The following is a 21970-nucleotide window of genomic DNA, read 5'->3' as shown; positions in this document are numbered from 1 at the left end:
TAACATATTCGTACAAGGATACTCTCGGAGCAAAGGCTTGAGCTCTCAGACTCACTTGCAATTACGTTAAGACAATCGAATTTACATTCTTTACTCCTTACAGCACTCTGTTTTCTTATATTTACTTTGGTTTAACTAATAATCAATATTCAAACCACTCATAAACTGACTTAAAAATATTTAGATTAAGACGCGTGCTTTTGAACTCATATACAAATCCAACTGTACTATTTTTAGTGTAAACAAGTGCCACTAAGCACCAATCATGGAGAAAACAGTATATAAGAAGGGTTTCTGGAAAATTGTGAGAAAATGCTTTCGAAGTGGAAGAAGCAATATTTATCCTTAGAGCACAATCACATTCACATTCATATGGAACCCGCTAACAGCATTTTCAGGTTAAATCAGGTCACAAGATGTTCTCCCAAAGTGAATGGACGAAAAAAGAAAGGAAGCGAAGATACTATGAATAATTAAAAAAGGAATATATGTAATTTGAAATATAGATGTATATTTCTTTTCGATTTTGGTGTAAGAATGAAAGTGTACAGGAAGCTGAGAGGATGACAGATTTTATAAGTTCATTTTACGTGCAGTACATGAACTGAATTTTATTTTATTTTTGTAACTGCATATATTATGCTCCCCTTGGGTCCAACAAATAATAAAATTCCTTAATCGATGATCTTTCAAAAACAACTTCTCTTCCTTCTCAGGAGTAGGAATAAGATTTGCTGTTGTTATTGTATTACTTATCAAAAGGCTATGTCAATTACTTATATAAGGAAATTCACCATTATTATTTTTTAGATTGATATGATCACCATTTTTCTAATATTAAAAGTGCAAGAACATTGAAAAAGTTCTATTACTCTTGGATCATATATAAACCTCAAGATATATTCTTCTAGATTTTCAAATTGTGATGTTTACTGTTCATCGGTAGTATACCATATCAATGCTGAACAAGATCTATTTCAGCTTCAGTAAAATCACAAACATTCAAGCTATATGTTTAGGGACTGAAGGATGTGGTTGAAGTTGTCAGCTTTGGTGTTCCAATTACGGTTGACGTTACCAAGATTTCAGAAACTATCAAAAAGATCGTTTCCACAGCAATTTCTAAGTTACAGGAAGTCGTTATTTTCTAAGATACAGAAGACTGTAAATACAATCAAAACATCAAAAGTGCTGTACCTCCTCAACAAGCCTGTCTCAAAAGCCCACTTAACATTCTAATTGACAATTTTTCAGCATCTAGTGCAGCTGCATTGAACGCCATTTCTTTTGCAGTGATTAAAAGTTGTATCATAGTGGTAGTATAGGCGAATAAACCACGCAAAAGAAATACACTTCTTATTTTTGTTAAGAGCTTGGATATAATCTTATACACCCGTCCAATGAGACTAATGGGTGTAAAATCTTTTAACTCTTCAGCACCATTCTTCTTGGGAAGGATTTTTCATGCATCTCACTCTGATGGAAGTTTTGAATAGTAGCCATTACATCTTCCTTGAGAAATTCCCAGTATTCTTTAAAAAATCCCATTGTGAAACCAGATCATTGCCCACATTGTTGGAATAGAATTTAAACTTTCAATCAATGTAAAGTACCACAGGATGCTTTTAAGAAATAGAATATCAAATCCATACAACAAGATGAGCATCTTTCTCTGGTTTAAAGAAACTGTTGTATTAAACTATCGGCAGTTATAAGAACACTAAAAACTGGAAAAGTTGTGTTGTACAGACACAACCAGAGGCACATTATTCTAGAAGACCCAAGCACGCCACTACTTGAAAGATAAAGGAAGCACACCAATATTTAAAAGATAAAGGGCATTTAGATATTCAGATCATCCCTATGCTCATCCAGAACAACTCGGGCAACATCTTCGATGTCCATACCTATCATACAACTGTGATTTAACTCCTGAAAGGTACCTGAAGCAAGTGACATATTGTGTCAGAATATAGAAAAAATTGGAAAAAAACTCTGAAGCATGAAAATTCATTGTCCTTTCAGAAACATTGCCTGAACAAGTTGTATAATAGCTAAGATCAAACAAGTTTTTTCAAGACAGAACAGAACATATACTACGAACCGATAAGCCGCTTTTAGAGGCTTTTAAGTTTAGCACAAATGCAGAGTCTTGTAAAGAGACAATAATGAGACTGAAGCTAATCATGACAGCAATAAATACCAGTAATCTTCCAGTTTCAAATTTATATCTAGCCTCCAAGCAACCTTATTTATAATGCTTCCATTATCATTGACAAGTCAAGGCAAGAGAACACAAACAAGAAAATATCAGCATGAAATTCACAAAAAAGAAGATCACAGCTGAACTCAAATGATTCTAGAGACGGGGTTAATTTTAACAAGATCACATTGAAAAACTAAACATAGAAGAAATTAGATATATGTTACTCTTATCTTATAAAGATAGTGTCCACAAGATTAAATATTTTTATCGACAACAAAACGTCCTAAAACAACAACTATGATGAAGCTACACATGGAGACATGATCATAGAACAGTTTCAAAATTCATAACTAGTACAGAAAAACAAAGAGGTACCATAACCAACTCTAAAAGCCAGCCTAGAAGAAGGTGATATCTTTTAGAAGTGGTTATAATTCTAGCGATTGATTTAGCTTCCCAAGGTTTCAAAACCACCAAGGTATTAGAGCATCACAAGTCAGTTCAGATATTAGTTAGTAGTTTAGTCGGTATTAGTGTTTTAGTAGTCCTTGCTTATTTAATTTTTTTGATAACATAGGAAACTCACAACCGCTACCCTTTGGGTGCACACAGGGTAAGACCCCCGCTCATATGCAATAGCTCGTAAACCACACAAGAGAGGTAACCCGGACTATGCAAGCCCGGTGTGACGAGCTCAACCTAGAAGGCAAACCTCTTGCTTTCGCTGGCAAGGGGTTTCGAACTTTAGACCTCCAACATGGAAGTCCCAAGCCCAAACCATTGTAGTCCTTGCTTATTTAGGATGCTGCATTAGCTAAATCAACAGATATTGTTTATTTAGATTACTTTAGTTCAGTTCGATTAGGAGTCTTATAATTTCTCTGTAACTCTATTTAATACCTTTCCGCATTCATTAATAAAGCATCGTCTTCCAGCACTACATATTCAGTGTTTACATTGTATCAGGGTTCTTCACGCTATAACAAGAACGATCCAAAAAAAATCCTTACTTTTCACGCAGATCAGCAGCAATGGCAACAACGATGGTAAAAATCCCAGAGTTGTCAATGCTGATAACACGACGGATACCAACATTATCATCTACGTCCCAATTACCCATCAAACTAACCGGTGATCACAACTTCACCACCTGGAAAGCCCAATTCTCCATGATTATGTATGGCTACAACCTTTTTGACCATCTCGATGGGACCACTCCGGTCCCCAGTCACACGATTTCCCTCGGCACGAACATATCTCCTAATTCTGTCTTCTTAACTTGGTTCCGTCAGAATCATATCCAGAATGGCCTCATGGCTTCTGTCGAACCCATCATTGCCTCTACTGTTGCTGTCACTGACTCAGCTAAATCAGCATGGGATGCTTTGCATACCACTTATGCGAACAGATCTCAAACTCAGGTCTTCAGTTTGCGTGATCAGCTTGCCCGTGTCACTAACGACTCTCGCTCCATCACCGAATATCTTCACACTATTCGGTCCCTTTCGGATGAGTTAGCGACTGCTGGTGCTCCTGTGTCCAATCCTCAACTCATCGTCAAAATATTTAGTGGTCTAGATAGTGAGTTTTGTGAGATCTCTGCTGCCATTCGTGCACACGATATGGCTATCTTCTACGACGAATTGTTTGAAAAACTTATAGACTATGAACATTTCCTTCGCCACGAGGATGCTAAGAAACTGTCTAGTCCTATCACTTTTGCAGTCGCTACTCCCACCAAATGCAACACCAAATAATCGCAACCATCGCAGACAGACCAACAATTCCAACAATGGCGCCATAACTCACTTCCAAATACTCCACCACAATGGCAGTCCAACCCAAAGCCAAACAGTGTTACTCAATGTCAACTATGTAACAGACTAACAGGATTGGCCACACCGCCAATGCCTGTCGCTCGACGTCTCACAATCACTTTGAAGCCAAAGCGAACTATGAAGCTGGGTTTACTGCCGCCACCAACCCCTAGATAGCTGACTCAGGAGCCACCCATCATATCACAGCAGTCATACAACCTACAGTTGTACCATGTTAACATAGATTTCTCCATAGGTGATGGTAACAAAATTCCCATTTCTCACACTAGTTTTGTTCAATTAAATGCATCAAATAATGTTTTTAAGCTGACCCACACTCTCTATGCCCCTTCCATTAAACGCAAGCTTCACTTTGTTTCGAAATTTTGTCAAGACAATCTAAAGTCTTGAATTTTTTCCTTTTGACTTTGTTGTGAAGGATTTGAAAATGCGGAAACTGTTGGTGCACAGTCGGACCATCAATGGACTGTATGAGTGGCCTGTCTCACATCCCCAATCTCACATGACTGCCACATCCATTCCTCTTCCTACTTGGTATCAACATCCTGGTCATCCTCACTCTAGAGTTATTAGGTTTATTTTAAATAAATTCTCGCTACCATTTCATGAGCTAGACAAACTTTCATTGCAATTCTTGTTTATCTAATAAAGCCCATCGACATCCTTTTACCCAATTATAATTGTTTGGCTCTAAACTGCTTCAAATTATTTTTAGTGATTTATGGGGGCCATCACCAGTTTTATCTCTTGAGAAGTTGTATTTTCGTTGACCAATATACGAAATATACTTGGCTCAACACATTAAAAAAAAGTGAATTTAAAGTTATCTTTCAAAATTTCATCCTCTGATGGAAAAACATTTTGACGCCAAAATTTTATCATTGTACACTAATGGCGGAGGAGAGTATAAAAGTCTTGACTCCAATCTTTCACTTCACAGCATTGAACACCTCTCCACCCCCACCCTATACGCCTCAGCGAGTTGCACTTGCAGAACCACGACATAGTCATATTGTCGAAACTGCAAGAACATTTTTACATGAGGCATCCCTTCAACCCCAATTTTGGTTTTTCATGTGTCATCATGTTTTCTACCTCATCAATCGCCTGCCAACCTCTCACCTAGATAATCAATCTCCATTCCAAAGATTACTTAGAAAATCACCCGATTATAACTCCCTAGGGATTTTTGGTTGTTTATGTTATCCATGGCTTAAACCATACTCCAAAAACAAACTTGAACCAGCATCGACCCCGTGTGTCTATCTCGGATTCTCTTTATCCCATCACAGTCACCAATGTTTAGACCCAATTTCTGCAAAGTTGAATTTATCCCGAGATGTGCGATTTGTTGAGAATATTTTTTCAGTTAAAACTTTGTTCCCAAACACTACCATTAATTAGCTCACCTATGGGCAAAAATGACAATGTCAAATTCTTCAGACCCTACACCTAAAACTCCAATAGTTTTAGATCTCCCCCCTTCACTAGAAATAGAAGCATGCACACTAGAAGATAAACTTGAACCAACATCGACCCCATGTGTCTATCTCGGATTCTCCTTATCCCATCACAGTCACCAATGTTTAGACCCAATTTCTGCAAAGGTGTATTTATTCCGAGATGTGCGATTTGTTGAGAATATCTTTTCATTTAAAACTTTGTTCCCCAACACTACCATTAATTAGCTCACCTATGGGCAAAAACGACAATGTCAAATTCTTCAGACCCCACACCTAAAACTCCAATAGTTTTAGATCTCCCCCCTTCATTAGAAATAAAAGCATGCACACTAGAAGATTTTCGATCATCGTCTGCTCTTTCTCCAGCCAAGTCCCATGGCAAGTCAAACTCACAGCCCTTATCTGACAATGCGTCAGGGGTGGATACAGCTTCAACTCTTGCAACTTCCCTTTCTAAAGGTAAATTTCTATCTCCCTCATCTCCTATAATTACCACTTCCCAAAACCCCTCTTCTATACTTAATGCTTAGTGTCTCCCACCACCATAAATTCACAAATGCCTATCCCCATAACACACATAGCAGCTCGCCTCCGCTCTTTGTCTATCGGCGTAGGAACACCAACCCTCAACACCCCGGCTCCTCGGCCAACTAGTCCTATCACTTCATTGGAAATCGCTCCTTCACCGACTAATTGTTCGTCTCCTCCTACCCGTGTTGTCACTCGATCCTAAAACATCACCAAACCCAAACAAATTTTTGATTACATAGCCAAATTGAATCCCACTATCACACCCACTACTGTCAAATAAGCACAAAACATCCTGAGTGATGTGATGCGATGAAATAGGAATTTGATGCTTTAATTAAAAACCAAACTTTGGAACTTGTTCCTCATGACCCGACTAAAAATATTGTATCTTGCAAATGGCTTTTCAGGATCAAGAGAAATGTCAATGGGACCATCAAAAGATACAAAGTGCGTCTAGTTGTAAAAGGCTTCACTCAGAGGTCGGGCATTGATTTTCATGCCACATTCAGCCCAGTAGTCAAGCCCACCACAGTTCGCATCATCCTCTCTGTGGCACTTCGTCACAATTGGCACCTACGTCAACTTGGTGTCAATAATGCCTTCGCCCAGGGAAACCTGGACGAGGAAGTGTACATGGCACAACCTCCAAGGTTTACTAGTAATGAGAAACCAACGCATATATGTCGTCTATGCAAGGAAATCTATGGCTTGAAACAAGCTCCTCGGGCATGGTACAATTCCCTCATGAGTTATCTTTCATCCATAGGCTTTGTTATGAAAAAATTAGATATCTCGCTACTTGTCAGACATGGTCTAGGTGACACATTGTTCGTCCTTGTGTATGTTGACGATATTATTGTCACTGGGAGCAACACTTTAAGTGTCAATCAGGTTATCACTTCCCTTGCTTCTCAGTTCTTTATTAAAGATTTAGGTAATCTTCACTACTTTCTTGGTGTTGAAGTGATACCTGAAGGTTTAATTCTCAGCCAAGAAAACTATGAGAATGAGATTTTAAATGATGAGCTAATAATCGAGTGCAAGAATGCCAACACGCCAATGAGTGCCTGTGAGTTACTCACCTTATCTGATGAAACTCACCTAAGTGATGCTACACATTATCGTCGAGCCTTGGGTAGGCTTCAATACCTATCTTTCACCAGATGAGACGTAGCCTATGCAGTAAAAAAGTTTTTTCAATTCATGCAAGCACCGTCAGATCTTCAGTGGAAAGCTGTAAAGCATGTTCTCTGATACCTGCGTGGTATCATTCAACTCAGACTACGTGTTACTCTCATTAAGACTTCAATCTATGTGTACTCTGATGCAGATTGGGGTGGGGGCATTGCTAACAGAGTTTCTACATCTGGTTACATCTTGTTTATTGGTCACAATCCAATTAGCTAGTCCTCAAAGAAACAAAATATTGTCTCACACTCCTCCATCGTGTCTGAGTACAGGGCAGTGGCTAATGCCCTTTCTGAAACCTTGTGGCTCACCAAACTCCTAAATGAGCTACATTTTCCAGTACATCAGTTACCTAAAATCTATTGTGACAATCTTGGAGCCACATTCCTGAGCAAGAATCATGTCCTCCATAGTCGTATGAAGCATGTTGCAGTAGACATACACTTTGTTCGCCACCATGTTAACATCAAAAGGGTTCATGTTGGTCATGTCCATGGTGCCTATCAAATAGCTGACACACTCACCAAGGCACTGCCTACATCTACTTTTGAGAATAATTTTTTCAAGTTACGCTTAGTGACCACAAGATTTAAAATTTACTACAATAGCATTAGGAAAGCAGCTACAGAGGTTCTAGGGATATCGTGGGGTAATTTTGGTGGTCATCAAGGAGATTGGTGGTGGAATGGAGAAATCCAAGGCAAAGTGGAAGCAAAGAAGGTTGCGATTACTAAGTGGAGTGTGTGGACGAGGAAGAGAAGTGGACGCTTAATTTAGTTTATAAGACAACGAAGACAGAAGCTAAGGTAGCGGTCACAACTGCTAAGACGGCAGCGTTTGAATGCTTATAGGTCGACCAAGGGGGGACAAAGGTGAGGATAAGAAATTGTATGGGCTCGCAAAAGCGAGAGAAAGAAAGGCTCACAATTTGGATCAAGTGAAGTGCATCAAGGATAAGTACGACAAGGTGTTGATGACGGAGACCTTTATTAAGCAAAGATGGCAAACTTACTTCCACAAACTTTTAAACAAAGATGGGGACAGAGACATTGTGTTGGGTGATTTGGCACATTCTAATAGACTATGGAACTTTGGGTACTATAGGTGTAATAGAGTAGAGGAGGTTAGACACGCTATTAACAGGATGAGAAGGGAAAGAGCGATCGGACCCGATGAGATTCCAGTGGATTTTTGGAAGAGCACAGACAAGGTAGCTGTGGAGTGATTGATTAGGTTGTTCAATGCTATGCTAAAGAAGGCAAGAATGCCCGACGAATGGAGGTGGAGTACAATGGTCCCATTATACAAGAACAAGGATGATATCCAAAACTGTAATAATTACAAGGGTATCAAATTATTAAGCCATACTATGAAGGTTTGGAAAAAAGTGGTGGAGATGAGGGTGAGGAAATGGGTGTCTATTTCTGAGAATCAATTTGGATTCATGCTAGGACGTTCGACTGCCAAAGCCATCCATCTTATGCGGAGATTGATGGAGAAGTATAGGGAAAGGAAGAGGGATCTTCATATGGTGTTCATTAACCTTGAGAAGGCTTATGACAAAGTCCCGAAGGATGTTCTCTAGAGGTGTTTGGAGGCTAAGGGTGTCCCGATGGTGTATATCAAGGCGATAAAGGACATGTATGATGGAGCTAAGACTCGGGTTAAAACGGTGAGAGGAGACTCAAAGCACTTTTCAGTGGACATAGGGCTACATCAGGGTTCAGTCCTTAGTCCTTTCTTATTCGTCTTGGTGATGGATGAGTTGACGCGATCTATTCAAGAGAAGGTTCCTTGGTGTATGTTATTTGCAGACGACATAGTATTGGTTGATGAGACACGAGACAAAGTTAATGCTAGGTTGGAGGTTTGGAGACGAACTCTGGAGTCCAAAAGGTTCAGGTTGAGCAGGATCAAAGCAGAGTATTTGGAGTGCAAATTCAATGGTGTAGAAGATGAAGCAAACACAGAAGTGAGGCTTGCCACACAACCTATTCCCAAAAGAGAGTTTTAAATATCTTGGGTCCGTACTCCAGGATAGTGGGGACATCGACAATGATGTCACACATTGCATTGGGATGGCTTGGATGAAATGGAGGCTTGCGTCTGAAGTCTTGTGCTATAAGAAGGTACCACCCAAACTTAAAGGAAAGTTTTACAGAGTGGTGGTTAGACTGTCCCGATTGTATGGAGAGGAGTGTTGGCCAGTCAAGAACTCTTATGTTCAGAAGATGCAAGTTGCGAAGATGAGGATGTTAAGATGGATGTGTGGTCATACTAGGAGCGACATGATTAGGAATGAGGTTATACGAGAGAAGGTAGGAGTGGCCCCAGTGGCAGACAAGATGAGGGAAGCAAGGCTAAGATAATTTGGACATGTATGAAGGAAGTGCGTTGATGCCCCAGTGAGGAGGTGCGAGAGAATGGTTGTAGGGGAAAATAGGAGGGGTAGAGGTAGGCCAAAGAAGTATTGGGAGAGGTGATTAGACAAGATTTGGCACAACTCCATATTACTGAGGACTTGACCCTAGATAGGAAGGAGTGGAGGATGTATATTATGGCAGAAGGTTAATAGGAGGGAGGGGTTAATGGAGGATCAGCGTATTGTGTTGTGTATTGTGTTTCTATTATCGTACTTTCATGTGGTTTGTGTTGTTTCTCCATTGTAGACTTTCATATTCATTGCTATGCTGTATTTATTATTTCTTAATCTTTTACTTAGATTTGATGCACTTGAGCCAAGGGTCTTTCGGAAACAGCCTCTCTACCTCCTCGAGATAGTGGTAAGGTCTGTGTACATTCTACCCTCCCCAGACCCCACTTAGTGGGATTCCACTGGGTATGTTGTTGTTATCATTCCATCAGTTTATTAACACACTAATCTCTAATACTAGCAGATATTGACGTAATAACAAAGATTGAATTTTACTAAGGAATAAAAAGAGCACAGATGAAAAAGAAAAAAAAGTTGATAACTGATCAATGTATTGATTGATCAGAGGAGAAATTTAATAAGAATGGCCACCAACCCTTAGGCGTGTAGCAGTAGAGTGCTTATTCTTCCATTTTTTGAAGTTTTCCTTCTTTAAACTCCTCCTTTTCAGAAACCATGAGAAACGAAGGACCAAATGGTGCCTTAAATATCAGCCACCGGATGGAATTTTCTGTTCCTGGAACCCATGGATCTAACTAGATGAAACCTAGTAATAACAAGCAGCGTTTACACTTTAAACTTAAAATCCATAGTCTAAAATAAGGAAACAAAAAGAAACAGTTGCAAATTTCCGTCCAATTTTTTGAAGAATGACAAAAGCCCCATATTGGTGATTAATGAGATGAGTAAACTCCTTATAAGGCTTGGAAAATCCTCCTCCCTTTGAGCTAGCTTTTGGGGTGTGAGTTAGGCCTAAGACCTAATTTAACACAATTCATTGGCATTTTCACAAAAACCTAGCTATTAGAATAGACTAGAGGAAGCACACCGAGGTGCTTTATTGATTTACTTTTACTAGGATGAAATTCAAGGATAGCTATTGACACCTAGAGGAATCAAGGACAGCTATTGATTCTTTTCCATCCAATTCATTGGCTTTATTTCATGTTTGATGGAGAGTACACGATAGGAGTTCAGATGGGATTTTACAGGTTTCTACGGACCTCATAGGAATCGAGAAAGAGAGCTATTGTGGAATGAACTTGCAGCAATAAGAGGTTTATGGAATGATCAGTGGGTAGTTGGAGGAAACTTTAATGTTTACGGATACGAGAGTGAAAAATATAATTGTAGAACAAGATCCAGTGCAATGAACAACTTCAGTGAATTAATTCTTGAGCTGAGAATTATTGATTTACCTTTACTAGGGGGCAAACTTCACTTGGTTCAGGGATGCAGACTCTCAACAAGCCTCAAGAATACACAGGTTCCTAATCTCCCCAGAATGGAATGATACTTTTAATGCCATAAAACAGTTAGCCATGCCTACAGTTCTGTCGGACCACAGACCTCTGCTTCTCAAAAGTGGTGATTGGGATACTAATTCTTCTTATTTTAAGTTTGAAAATATATGGCTAGAAACAGAAGGTTTCTCTGTGATGATCAAAGGATGGTGGAAAAACTACAACATTGGTGGTAGTCCAAACTTTTTCCTATCCTCAAAAAAAAAAAAAGACATTACTATCTGGAATAGAGAGACCTTTGGGAGACTAGAAACTCAAAAGGGAAGAGTGTAAGAGGAATTAACTATCCTTGAGTAAGCTAATGAAGGTAGACTTATGTCACAAGGGGAGAAGGAGAGAACACTTCATCTAAAGCTAAAACTGAAAGAAATAGCAAAGATTGAATAGGTGTCCTGGAGGCAAAAATCTAGATGTCTGGCTTAAGGAAGGAAATAGGAATTCCAAGTTTTTTCAAAGCAGCCGGCTCTCAAGGGAGGAACAATCAAATTGACAAACTGATGATTGATGGAGAGATCTGTGAAGACAAGGGAGAAATAAAAAACGAGATCTTGAGATTTTATCAAGAACTGTATAGGGAGGATGAACAGTGGAGGCCCAAAGCAAGCTTTGAAAATCTAAACAACATCTCTCCGGAAGAGAAAAACTGGCTAAAAAGAAACTTCGAAGAAGAAGAGGTAAAAACAGTCGTCACTTCTTGTGCTCCAGACAAGAGTTCGGTGCCTGATGAATACACAATGGCCTTCTATCAAAGTGCATGGGATTTCATCAAGGATGATATTATGGGAGCTCTCAATCACTTCCATCAACATTGTCACATGGTCAAATCCAACAATGCCTCCTTCATAGCTCTTATACCAAAAAGAAAAAGGAGCATTGCACCTTAGAGACTTCAAGCCCGTAACTCTCATTGGGAGTGTCTATAAGATCCTGGCCAAAATTTTAGCTGAGAGGCTCAAAACAGTTATCTGAAAATTGGTGTCAGGGGACAAAATGGCTCCTTAAAAATAGGCAAATCATTGATGCTTCTTTCATTGCAAATGAAATGATAGATGGTTGATAGAAATCAGGAGTTCCTTGGATTTTATGCAAGCTAGACGTGGAGAAAGCTTTTGATAAAACAAATTGGCAATAATACATGCTAGATATGCTGAAACAAATGGGCTTCGTAGAGAGATGGATCATATACAGTCTTTCTACTGTAAATACTACATTCTGGTGAACAGGGGTCAAGTTGGTTTTTTCTCCCCTCAAAAAGGAATAAACAAGAGGATCCCCTTTCCCCTTTCTCATTCATTTTAGCCATGAAGGGTTTGAGCAAGATGCTAGACAAAACAAAAGCAAACCACTGGATTGAGGGCTTCAAGGTGGAAAATGGCCCATACAATTCCATCTCCATCTCGCACTTATTATATGTTGATGATACCCTAATCTTTTGTGGGGCACAGACTCTCCAAGTTCTATCTTAATCTAACTCTCATGCTATTCGAAGTTGTCTCTGGATTACATATTAACATGATGAAGAGCAAGATCTACCCTGTCAATGAAGTCTATAATTTGAATACCCTGGCAGGAATTCTGGGATGACACATGCTCTTTCCCCTGTACATATTTGGTTCTCCCTTTGGGTCCAAAATATAAAGGACCAGGGATATGGAATGGAGTGGTGGAAAAGGTGGAGAAGAGGCTGGCAAACTGGAACATGCAATATCTATCTATGGGAGGAAGGCTAACCCTGATCCATAGTGTACTGGACAGCATACCTACTTACATCATGTCGCTCATCCCAATGCCATATGAGGTGAAAGAGCAGTTGGATGGTCTGAGAAGGGGATTCCTATGGAAAAGAAACAGTGAATAGCATAAATTTCACCTTGTGAAGTGGGATAAAGTCATATTGCCAAATGAACAGGGAGGTCTGGCTATTAGGGACCTTGACAAACACAACAATAGCCTACTTCTGAAGTGGTGGTGGAGGTATGACTAAAGAGACACACATCTATGGAAGGAAGTGGTGAATGCAAAATATGGTAAACTGAATGATTGGTGCACCAAACAGAATACAGCCCCTCATGGTGTCGGCCCTTGAAAACATATCAACAATCTCCCGGATGATTACTTCAAGGAAGTATCCTTTAAAGTTGGAAATACCTCCAAGGTCCGGTTTTGGAAAGACAAGTGGGTAATCAATCAACCCCTCAAAGACTCACCACAGGATATTCCTTTTAGCAACAAAACCAGACTCCTTTGTAGCTGATAGCAGGAAAGGCAACACATGGTTTACAAGACTGGGAGTTGGAGGAACTCACTGATCTATACAAGTTACTGGTAGATTACTCAATGAATCCCCAACTTCCAGATAACTTAAGGTGGGGGCTCAAAGAGAGGCATCTTCACATTGAAAACATGCTACAATCACTTGAATGCAACAGATGGAATGATGACACCTTAGCCTGGAAGTTGGTCTGGAAAACAAAATCCCCCAAAACTTAAAGGTTTCCTTTAGACAGCCCTTCATAATGCCATCTTAACCCAGGACAACCTGAGAAAAAAGAGGCATTCTGGTGGTGAACAGGTGTTTTATGTGCCAAAAAACTTAGAGATTGTAAACCACTTGCTATTGCATTGCCCTGTGGCAGCTGAGCTTTGGACTATGTTTTTGGCAATTTTCCCCTCTCAACCTAAAACAAGCAGTTGAAAGTTGGAGTTCATGGAAAGTGAACAAGACCATCAAGAAGATCTGGCAGATGATCCCGGCTTGTATTTTTTCGTGTTTATGAACAGAGAGAAACAAAAGATGTCATGAGGGGACTTCAACTCCTAATTGCTCTGTTAGATCTAAGTGTTTGTTGAATCTTTATAGCTGGAGCAACCTTTCCCCTGCAAATGATATCATCCCCTTCTAGATTTTATCAGTTCCCTCTCAGTGGCTTAGCAGCCTTGAGCTTTTGCTTTCGGTTCTTAACTCCAAGCTCCTACTTGTTTTTTTTCAGTGTTTGGAGTTATAACCATTTGATTTGTAATCTTTCATGCATCTCCTTGATGCCTTTTCAATACAGCAACTTATTTCATCAAAACAAAAAAAAGCCAAACTTGGTGGCCTTCCATATTTAAATTACGCTTACCATGTCACAATGTATTTAAGCTTATCTTCAGTTTCTGGTGTGACCGTGGTGAGCCTATTCTTCTCACCCACATATAAACACAGTTGACATCATAAAATAAAATGCCACAATCTAACTACAGACCTAGCTACTAGAATAGATAAGAGGAAGCACAAGATTTTGAACATCTGGGATTATATTCAACCAAAAGATACAAGATTTTAGATGCCTTTCAATCCAAAAATGAAAAAAAAAAGAAGCTAATATCTTATAGAGAAATATTTTGAATTAAAAAAAACCTAAACATTATATTTCCATCAATTTACTAAAACCCTAACCTCTAATACTAACAAAGTGACATAACAAGAAAGATTATGTCAATATTAACAGAAGAAATCTAGTAAGCGCAGCAACCACCCATTAGACATGTAGCAGTAAGAATGCTTGTTCTTCCATCTTTTAAGTTTTTAGTTTTTGTTGAAATTTTCCTTTTCTCTCTCCTCCTTTCGTAGAAACCATCAGAAAATAAAAGGCCAGAGGTTGTCTAAATGTCAGTCACAGGAAGGAATCTTCCGTAGTGGCCATTCTCTCCTGAAAATCATGGATCTCATTTCATTTTCTTTCAACAATCTTACATGTCAAGCCTGTTCCGCTCTATTAGAACATGCTTTATTTTCATTCTTCAGCAATCAAACCTAGCTAACATCCTTGGATAAATAGAGAAACAGTTCCAGAGTGTAATAAAGGAAAAGCAGAACTGGCTCTCAACAGTGAAAAAACATTTCTTGAATTCCTATACACAAAAGTAAGCATTTTCGTAGTGAAATCCCATATAAGCCACTAACCTGAACAAGCTTCTTCCTGCACCATAGGTACATGATTTTTAAACATCTATTGACCTGCTTTATGTTGTTTATCATGTCATTGAGACGTCTATCATTCCTCTCCATACAAATAGACCAGAAAAGGCAGGAAGGAATAGAAGTTGTGTGGTGCTTGTTGCCCCTTGATGAGGACTGCTCGTACCAGCTGGTCAGTGCAAGTTCAATGCATCCAGGCATGACACACTGGAAACCAAAAATAGCAAGAAACATTGTCCAGATCAGTCTAGTGAAGCAGTGGATGATTTATAAATTCATCGATACTTTAAAAAAAAAGCATCTGCTGTATAAAACGATTCCTCTTTTTGCAAGTTGTCATGGGTTAAACAAGCCTAGTGAACCAGGTAGCTCTTGGATCTACAATTGTCTTCCAAAATATTCTCAACAGTCAGTCCTTTTGAACGCCTCCCAAGGAAATTAACTGCCTTGCTGAAACTTCCACCACAGTAAGTCAGCAACCTGATCATGGAGAGATAGCCTCCAATTTCAGCAGTAATTCAGTTATATCTTCAAAATCCCAATCGAATAGGCCCTTCGCAGGACCAAACTCGAGCAACGTTCCAATTGCCATCAGCTTCTGCAAGGAAATCGTATCACAACCATAGTGAAGCAGAATAAACCAAGCGAAAGAAATACTCACATTTTATTTTTCAATTGAAGCTGTTGTATCATGTCAAGGACGGAAGGATTCTCCCTCTTAACATTTACCAAAAACCCAGTTGTAGTTGCATCAAACGAGAATCCCCTTCCAACCATTTCCTTCATGAAAGAAACCATTTCACTAATTCTGTTGCACCTGAGAAATCCTTGCACCATAACATTGTAAGTGATATTGTTTGGAAAGCAATCATTGTCTTCCATTTTTCTAAGAATATCTTTAGCTTCATCAAACAACCCTTTAAGACAAAATCCATTTATCATTACAGTGAATGTTCTCACATCCGGAAGCAATCCAATGAACGAAAGCTTCTCAAAAACAGCAAGAGCTTCATCGAGTTTACCATTTTTGCACAATCCATTAATGACAACATTGTAAATTGCAATACTAGTATCTTCTCTCTTTCTTTCCAACTTTTTAAAGAGTGACATAGCTTCTCCAACAAGCCCATACTTAAAATAACCATTGAGCAAAGTGCGACGAGTGTATATATCAGGTCTAGGGCCCGTAGATAGCATCTCGGCATAAATTTTTTCCGCATCGCCAATTCTTCCAACTTCAAACAGACCTTGCAAGATAATATTGTAGGTAACAATATCAGACTTTGATCCCTTTTGAGAAATTTCACAAAACAATAGCATGGCCTCGGACAATTTCTTTTTCTTACAATATCCATTTATAAGTATGTTATAGCTAATAATGTCAGGCTCAATGTTCTTATCTATCATGATATCAAAAATTCTCCTCGCTCCATCAAGTTGACCACACAAACAATATCCATCCATTATCACACTGTAGGTGATTATATTGGGCTCTACACCTCTTCCCACCATGAGTTTCATTACTTCCTCAGCATCTGCAACTTTCCCTTCTTTACATAGTCCATCTATCACTATGTTGAAGGTGCGCACATCTGGATAAATATTAAGGTTCAAGGCCATATCAGAGAACAAAGTCCTAACCTTATCCCACTGACCAAGCTTACACAAACCATCAATCACTGAATTATAGGTGACTATGTCTGGAGGAATGCCTTTCTGTTTCATCTCGTTCAAAAGGCTGATAGCAGCATCTAAGTTCCCATCTCTGCAAAGGGCATCTATGACGATGTTGTAGTTAAATATGTTGGGCTTAGTGTTCCCCTGTTCCATTAATCGGAGCAAACCTAAAGTCTTCTCCGTATGACCCCTTTTACTAAGCCCATTCATTAGGGTTCCATATGTGACTTCATCAGGTTCACAAATCTTGTCTCTCACCAATTTTTTGAACAATTCAACAGCATCTTTGACCTTATTTTCAGCAAAGATTCCCCTTATTAGGGTGTTAAAGGTGACGGTATCAAATGGAATACCCTTCTTGAGGTAAATGGGTAACACCGAAAACCCACAATCAGCACGATGCATCAGGGAATAGCTGTTAATCACGCTAGTCAAAATGAATCCGTTAATTGGGATACCCAATTTCTGCATTTCTCTAAAAAGAGAAACGACAGGAGAGTAATGCCTCCTATTTATCATAGTGTTAAATAATTTAGAAAATTCAACAAGAGAAGGAAGAGGCTTCATCCTAACCATTTGATGGAAGACAATAACAGCATCATCTAAACACTTGATGTTAACCCCAAAATCATACTTATCGATTGCCGAAATGGATTTATTACTATAAATTCTGACTGTAAATCCATTTGAATGTGAATTAGGATAGAAAGAGAGAAAACGAATACCACAAATTTTCTTCATCTCCAATGCCAAAGGAATCTCTCTCACACTGAAGATGTGACCTAATTTTGAAGGAAACTTTGTTCATCACCATTTTTAGGCATCACCATCATATAAGAATTTAAAATATTTTATTAATATAATATTATATCAATTTAGTATTTTATTTAAATTTTACGTTTAGTATATTTAAACAAAAATATTTTTTATACATTTAGATATTGAGAAAATAAATTATTTTAACTATATAGTATTTAGATCTTAATGCAATATCTTAATATTCAAATTCAGACATCTAAATTTTAATGCACGTCTTAATTTCAGACGTGTTAATATTAATGAAAACAAATATAGTCTTAGTATTCATATCTTAATACAACATCTTTATATTTAGATATGTATTCAAATTCAGATTCAGACGTCTTAATTTTAACGAAAATAAATGGGACCTAATACCCATCATCCCATCAGCTGCTGCCAGAAGCAACACACAGCAACATCAGCTTCAACATGTAACTTGCAATATCAAAAATGACTTCCAGCTGTTGCAGACTTGCAGTAATTCCAACAATTGGAGAACCCAAGAAGCTGAGGCTCGAATGGATAATCGGAGACGTTACTCGAGCGACTTTATTTAGCTAACTTAATTTCTCCCAATGACGTATACATTTTTCATATCCAAACTTGCAGCAACATGACATCATCTACTTTCCTTGCATGAGGTACTCACATCTCATGGACAAACTCGGTATGACAAACCTAAGAAGGACAACAATGACACGACCGCTCTCGATCCATGGAAATTGGAAGTTTCGTATACTTGCTCTAATTTGATTTAGCTATGTTTCTAATGTAGCTTAGTTGAATAGGACTAGTGTAGGTTTTTTTTTGTATTTACATGGAAGGGGAGAGTCTCCCTCATTTACATTTTTCTTAGTCGCATTATATCGAAAGGAGTCCTCTCATAGGTTTATCGCTTTTCATCTAGTATCGGGGATGAGTTGGCCGACCTTAGTAGGTTAGCCGACTTATGAATCATCTTAAGGTCAGAGGTAAGGTTTATATCCCCTCTCTATGTATTTTTATGTTTTTTATATATGTTAAGGCTTGGGGTGCTGCTCAACCTCTAACTGTGCACGAAAGGTGGGAGCCTCGTGTAGGGTGTGTTCCCGAAGGAAAAAAAAATACCCATCATCCCATTGAACTTGACTCCTTTTCCTTTTTAAATAGGTCCCCAAAAAGAATATCGTTTTACTGTAATTAGAAATAATTTATAATTTTCTTTAATCTTTAAAGAAATAATTTATAACCATATAAATATTTAACAATTGTTTAAATCATAAATTTTAAAAGTCTTTAATTTTTTTTTAATATTGTACCAATCAAATAGTGTCATATAAAATGAAACGAAGACGATAATAAATGCTTCCTCCGTACATTTTAGTTGTCTTGATTAGCGAAATAATTGATCCAAAATAATTACTATCTTTCAATAAAAAATATCAAAAAAGGGAATATGGTGTACTAATTTGGATTGGACCATAAAAATCTATTGATGATAAAATGATCATAGAAGGAATTCAATCACTACTAATTGGTATCTTTATTTATGCATCAATGACGATAGATGCATTCTATTGAACTAATTGTTTCTATATGAATATCCTCATTATATTCTTTCTTATTTTGTCTTAAGTTTAAAAAATTAAAATTTAATATTGTGGACAAGATTCCAAGAAGAAAAAAGTGGAAGAGAGAGAAAGTGAAGGAATGGAAAGGTGATTTTACGATTTAATGGATTATGGCCTAAAATACCCTTAAACTATGGGATTTGGTACAATATTTCTTCTCATCCACCTAATGAGTGTGGACCGCTAGAAATAAGAATATTTTTGAGCCAAAAGGTTGACGTCAGGGGTATTTGGGGGCCAAAAGATGGACGGAGAATAATTTTGTATCAATTCAAATAGTTGAAAAGCATTTTAGGCCCTTCTCCATATATTATATTACTAAATTAAGGGTAGTTTGGTACATAGCATTTTGATAGGGCATCCCTATAGACAATGTTTAGATTGTGGTATGGCGTAGAAAAGATTTTTTAATACATGCCGATATTTTTTAACAAGAAAAGTTCCTTCAATGTCTGCTCGTAGTGTATCCCTAACAGACAGTGGTGGAACTTTCAAAATTGTTGCCTCCCTGTTCTGACGTCCTTACTTAGCTAGCATATCCTTAATTATCCATTTGTCATATTTAATCCATTAACTATATAAAAACTTATCAAGTTTGATCCATTAACTATACATTTACCAATTTTAGTCGTTTATATATTTAAATAGTTATCAGTTTTGGTTTCTTATCCATTTTTATACAAATAACTTAAGTATATATTAACGGAATCTATGCCTCAATGAAATTAAATCATTAACTCATTTTTCAGTTGTTTCTCTCTTCCCGCTACTTTTTCTTCAAATTACTCTTATAAAAAGACAATAAACTCAAGGATTCAAAATTAATCTAGGGTCCAACTGCTCCACGGTCACGGCCTCGGGCCCAACAATATAACAACATCTCAATAAAAGCATCACAATCCTACCGCTAATCATAAAGTGAAGGAATTAAGAAGTGGCTCAGACTTAAGGTCAAGAGAGAATAATAACTAAAGGAACAACACCTTACCCTAAACATGCCACTCCATCTCACAACGGAGCACAACTAAGACAAACATATGAGTACGACGAGCCACTAAGCTCTTAAACACTAGCACAAAATACACCATACACAACAAGCCATATCGAATCAACATACCGTTACAAGGGCAATAAAGCACATCCTAAGGCGTTTAAGATTCAATCCTAGCCTAAGGCCTCAATATCAATCCTAATAAGGATAATTACGCTAAGATAACTCATGAGCAAGGCTTCTAGCCTAAACTAAGGATTTCACAAGACAACACTAGTCTAAGGCTCAACCGGAAACCAAAGAATAGAATAAAATGAAGCAATTCTAAAACTTGACCAATACCAACCTGTCACTTGTAATTTATACTAAATATTATCTTAATAAAGTCAAGAAAGTAGACTTTTGCCTGCCTAGAAGCCGATCACGTGCGCTCCAAATCCGTCGCACAAGAGTTATCCGCTTATGAAACACCTCCAATCGTTATCACGCTAACAAAACATCAATCACAACATCAATACAAAGGTTTAGATACTAAAATCACAATAATTAGAGTTGGACCCAAAATCAAGTCTAAAACGGAATTGTGGAATCTGCGCCGAGAATCCCAAATAGACTCCTTCAAAGTCCCTACTTAGCTCAATGAACTTGTGTCCCAAAAATAGACATAATTCGAGCTTAGAAACAAGCAACAATAGCTCATGCAAAAAGACTTCTCAAGAACACCATTGGAGGCCATTAGAGGTTAAAAGACCAAGGAATTACCTGTGAAACTGGGTTAAATTGACTTCCCAAGAATCACCACACAAAGCTCCAACCAATTCCAGCAACAACAAGCCAAACCCACGAAGAATCGAGTCAGAAGCTCTACAAATAATCTCAAAAACAAAGGGAAAAGGCCCCAAAATCAGTCTTAAACGGATTGCAGATGCTGCAAAAGAGGCCACTTACTCCGCTAAAGCGGTTGACCTCAAACAGGCTGTCTAAAGCGAGCCTCTGGCCGCTAAAGCAAAGGTTGCTAAAGCAAAGGCATGGGCGTTAAATCGGCTAACCTTGAGCTAGTTAGGCTCGCTAAAGTAATGCCCTCTCCGCTTAAGTGAAGCCAGGGGAGCTTAGGCGGCTGCACCTCCACCAAGCACCAGAAAATTTAGCCAAGTCCTCATGGATTCAGCTCAGGTGCTCGAGATTGGTTTGGAATCCCGTACACGCAAATGAGATATGCTAACCCGTCAAAATCAATATTTTAGACTCGACGACGATTCGAAACTTTCAACTGAGGTCGTCTCGAAAAAAGTGGGCTCCACACACAGGCACCGTCTTAAGACAAATTCCACAAAGAAGCTTGGAATAAGCCCAAAAACCTCGTAATCATCACAGAAGATCATTCTAGACCAAACTCGATATTTTGAAGCTAATGGAACTGTTAAAATTTCATTTTGAGGCAGTTCTTAGATTATTTTTTACGGAATTCAATCATTGAAACGCTCTAAAATACATAAACTTACACAAAATCCAAACGAACGACTCGACGACCGAACTGTCAGTCCCAGCAAGTCATAAATGACTTGGGGTCACTAAAGAAAGCTCTAAATGCTAAGAAGATCGAAAGACGGAGGAAATGACTTGGAGGGTCATTACAACGATATCATAAGAGGGTTCGAGGTTGGATCGAGCCTTGTGCTTCCTGTTGCGATGTGGGATTCGCATTCACAAGGGTCGAGTATGGGTCAGAGTCAAGGGATCACATTCG

General features: G+C 38.4%; 2 protein-coding genes across 4 annotated transcripts; one reads left to right on the top strand and one right to left on the bottom strand.

Moving 5' to 3' along the window:
* Positions 1-1599: 1599 nt before the first annotated feature.
* On the bottom strand, positions 1600-17621 carry LOC129901713 (putative pentatricopeptide repeat-containing protein At1g12700, mitochondrial). Of its 3 annotated transcripts, XM_055976969.1 has the most exons (4): positions 17395-17551; positions 15806-17236; positions 15130-15351; positions 1600-1943 (listed from the first exon to the last, which is right to left on the bottom strand). In XM_055976969.1, the coding sequence occupies exons 1-3, from the start codon at positions 17421-17423 to the stop codon at positions 15318-15320; spliced, it is 1494 nt and encodes a 497-aa protein (XP_055832944.1). In that variant the 5' UTR covers positions 17424-17551; the 3' UTR covers positions 1600-1943; positions 15130-15317. The 3 variants fall into 3 exon arrangements, with proteins under 3 accessions (XP_055832944.1, XP_055832943.1, XP_055832942.1); XM_055976968.1 differs by having other exon boundaries at positions 15130-15742; positions 15806-17621; XM_055976967.1 differs by having other exon boundaries at positions 15806-17621.
* Positions 3382-3963, top strand: LOC129899780 (uncharacterized). Its single transcript, XM_055974798.1, has one exon. The coding sequence runs from the start codon at positions 3382-3384 to the stop codon at positions 3961-3963; it is 582 nt and encodes a 193-aa protein (XP_055830773.1).
* Positions 17622-21970: the final 4349 nt, after the last annotated feature.

The sequence above is a fragment of the Solanum dulcamara genome, chromosome 8, assembly GCF_947179165.1.
Source record: "Solanum dulcamara chromosome 8, daSolDulc1.2, whole genome shotgun sequence".
Lineage (NCBI taxonomy): Eukaryota > Viridiplantae > Streptophyta > Magnoliopsida > Solanales > Solanaceae > Solanum > Solanum dulcamara.
Note: the sequence above shows the minus strand (reverse complement) of the source record. Positions and strands in the feature narration are given on the sequence as shown.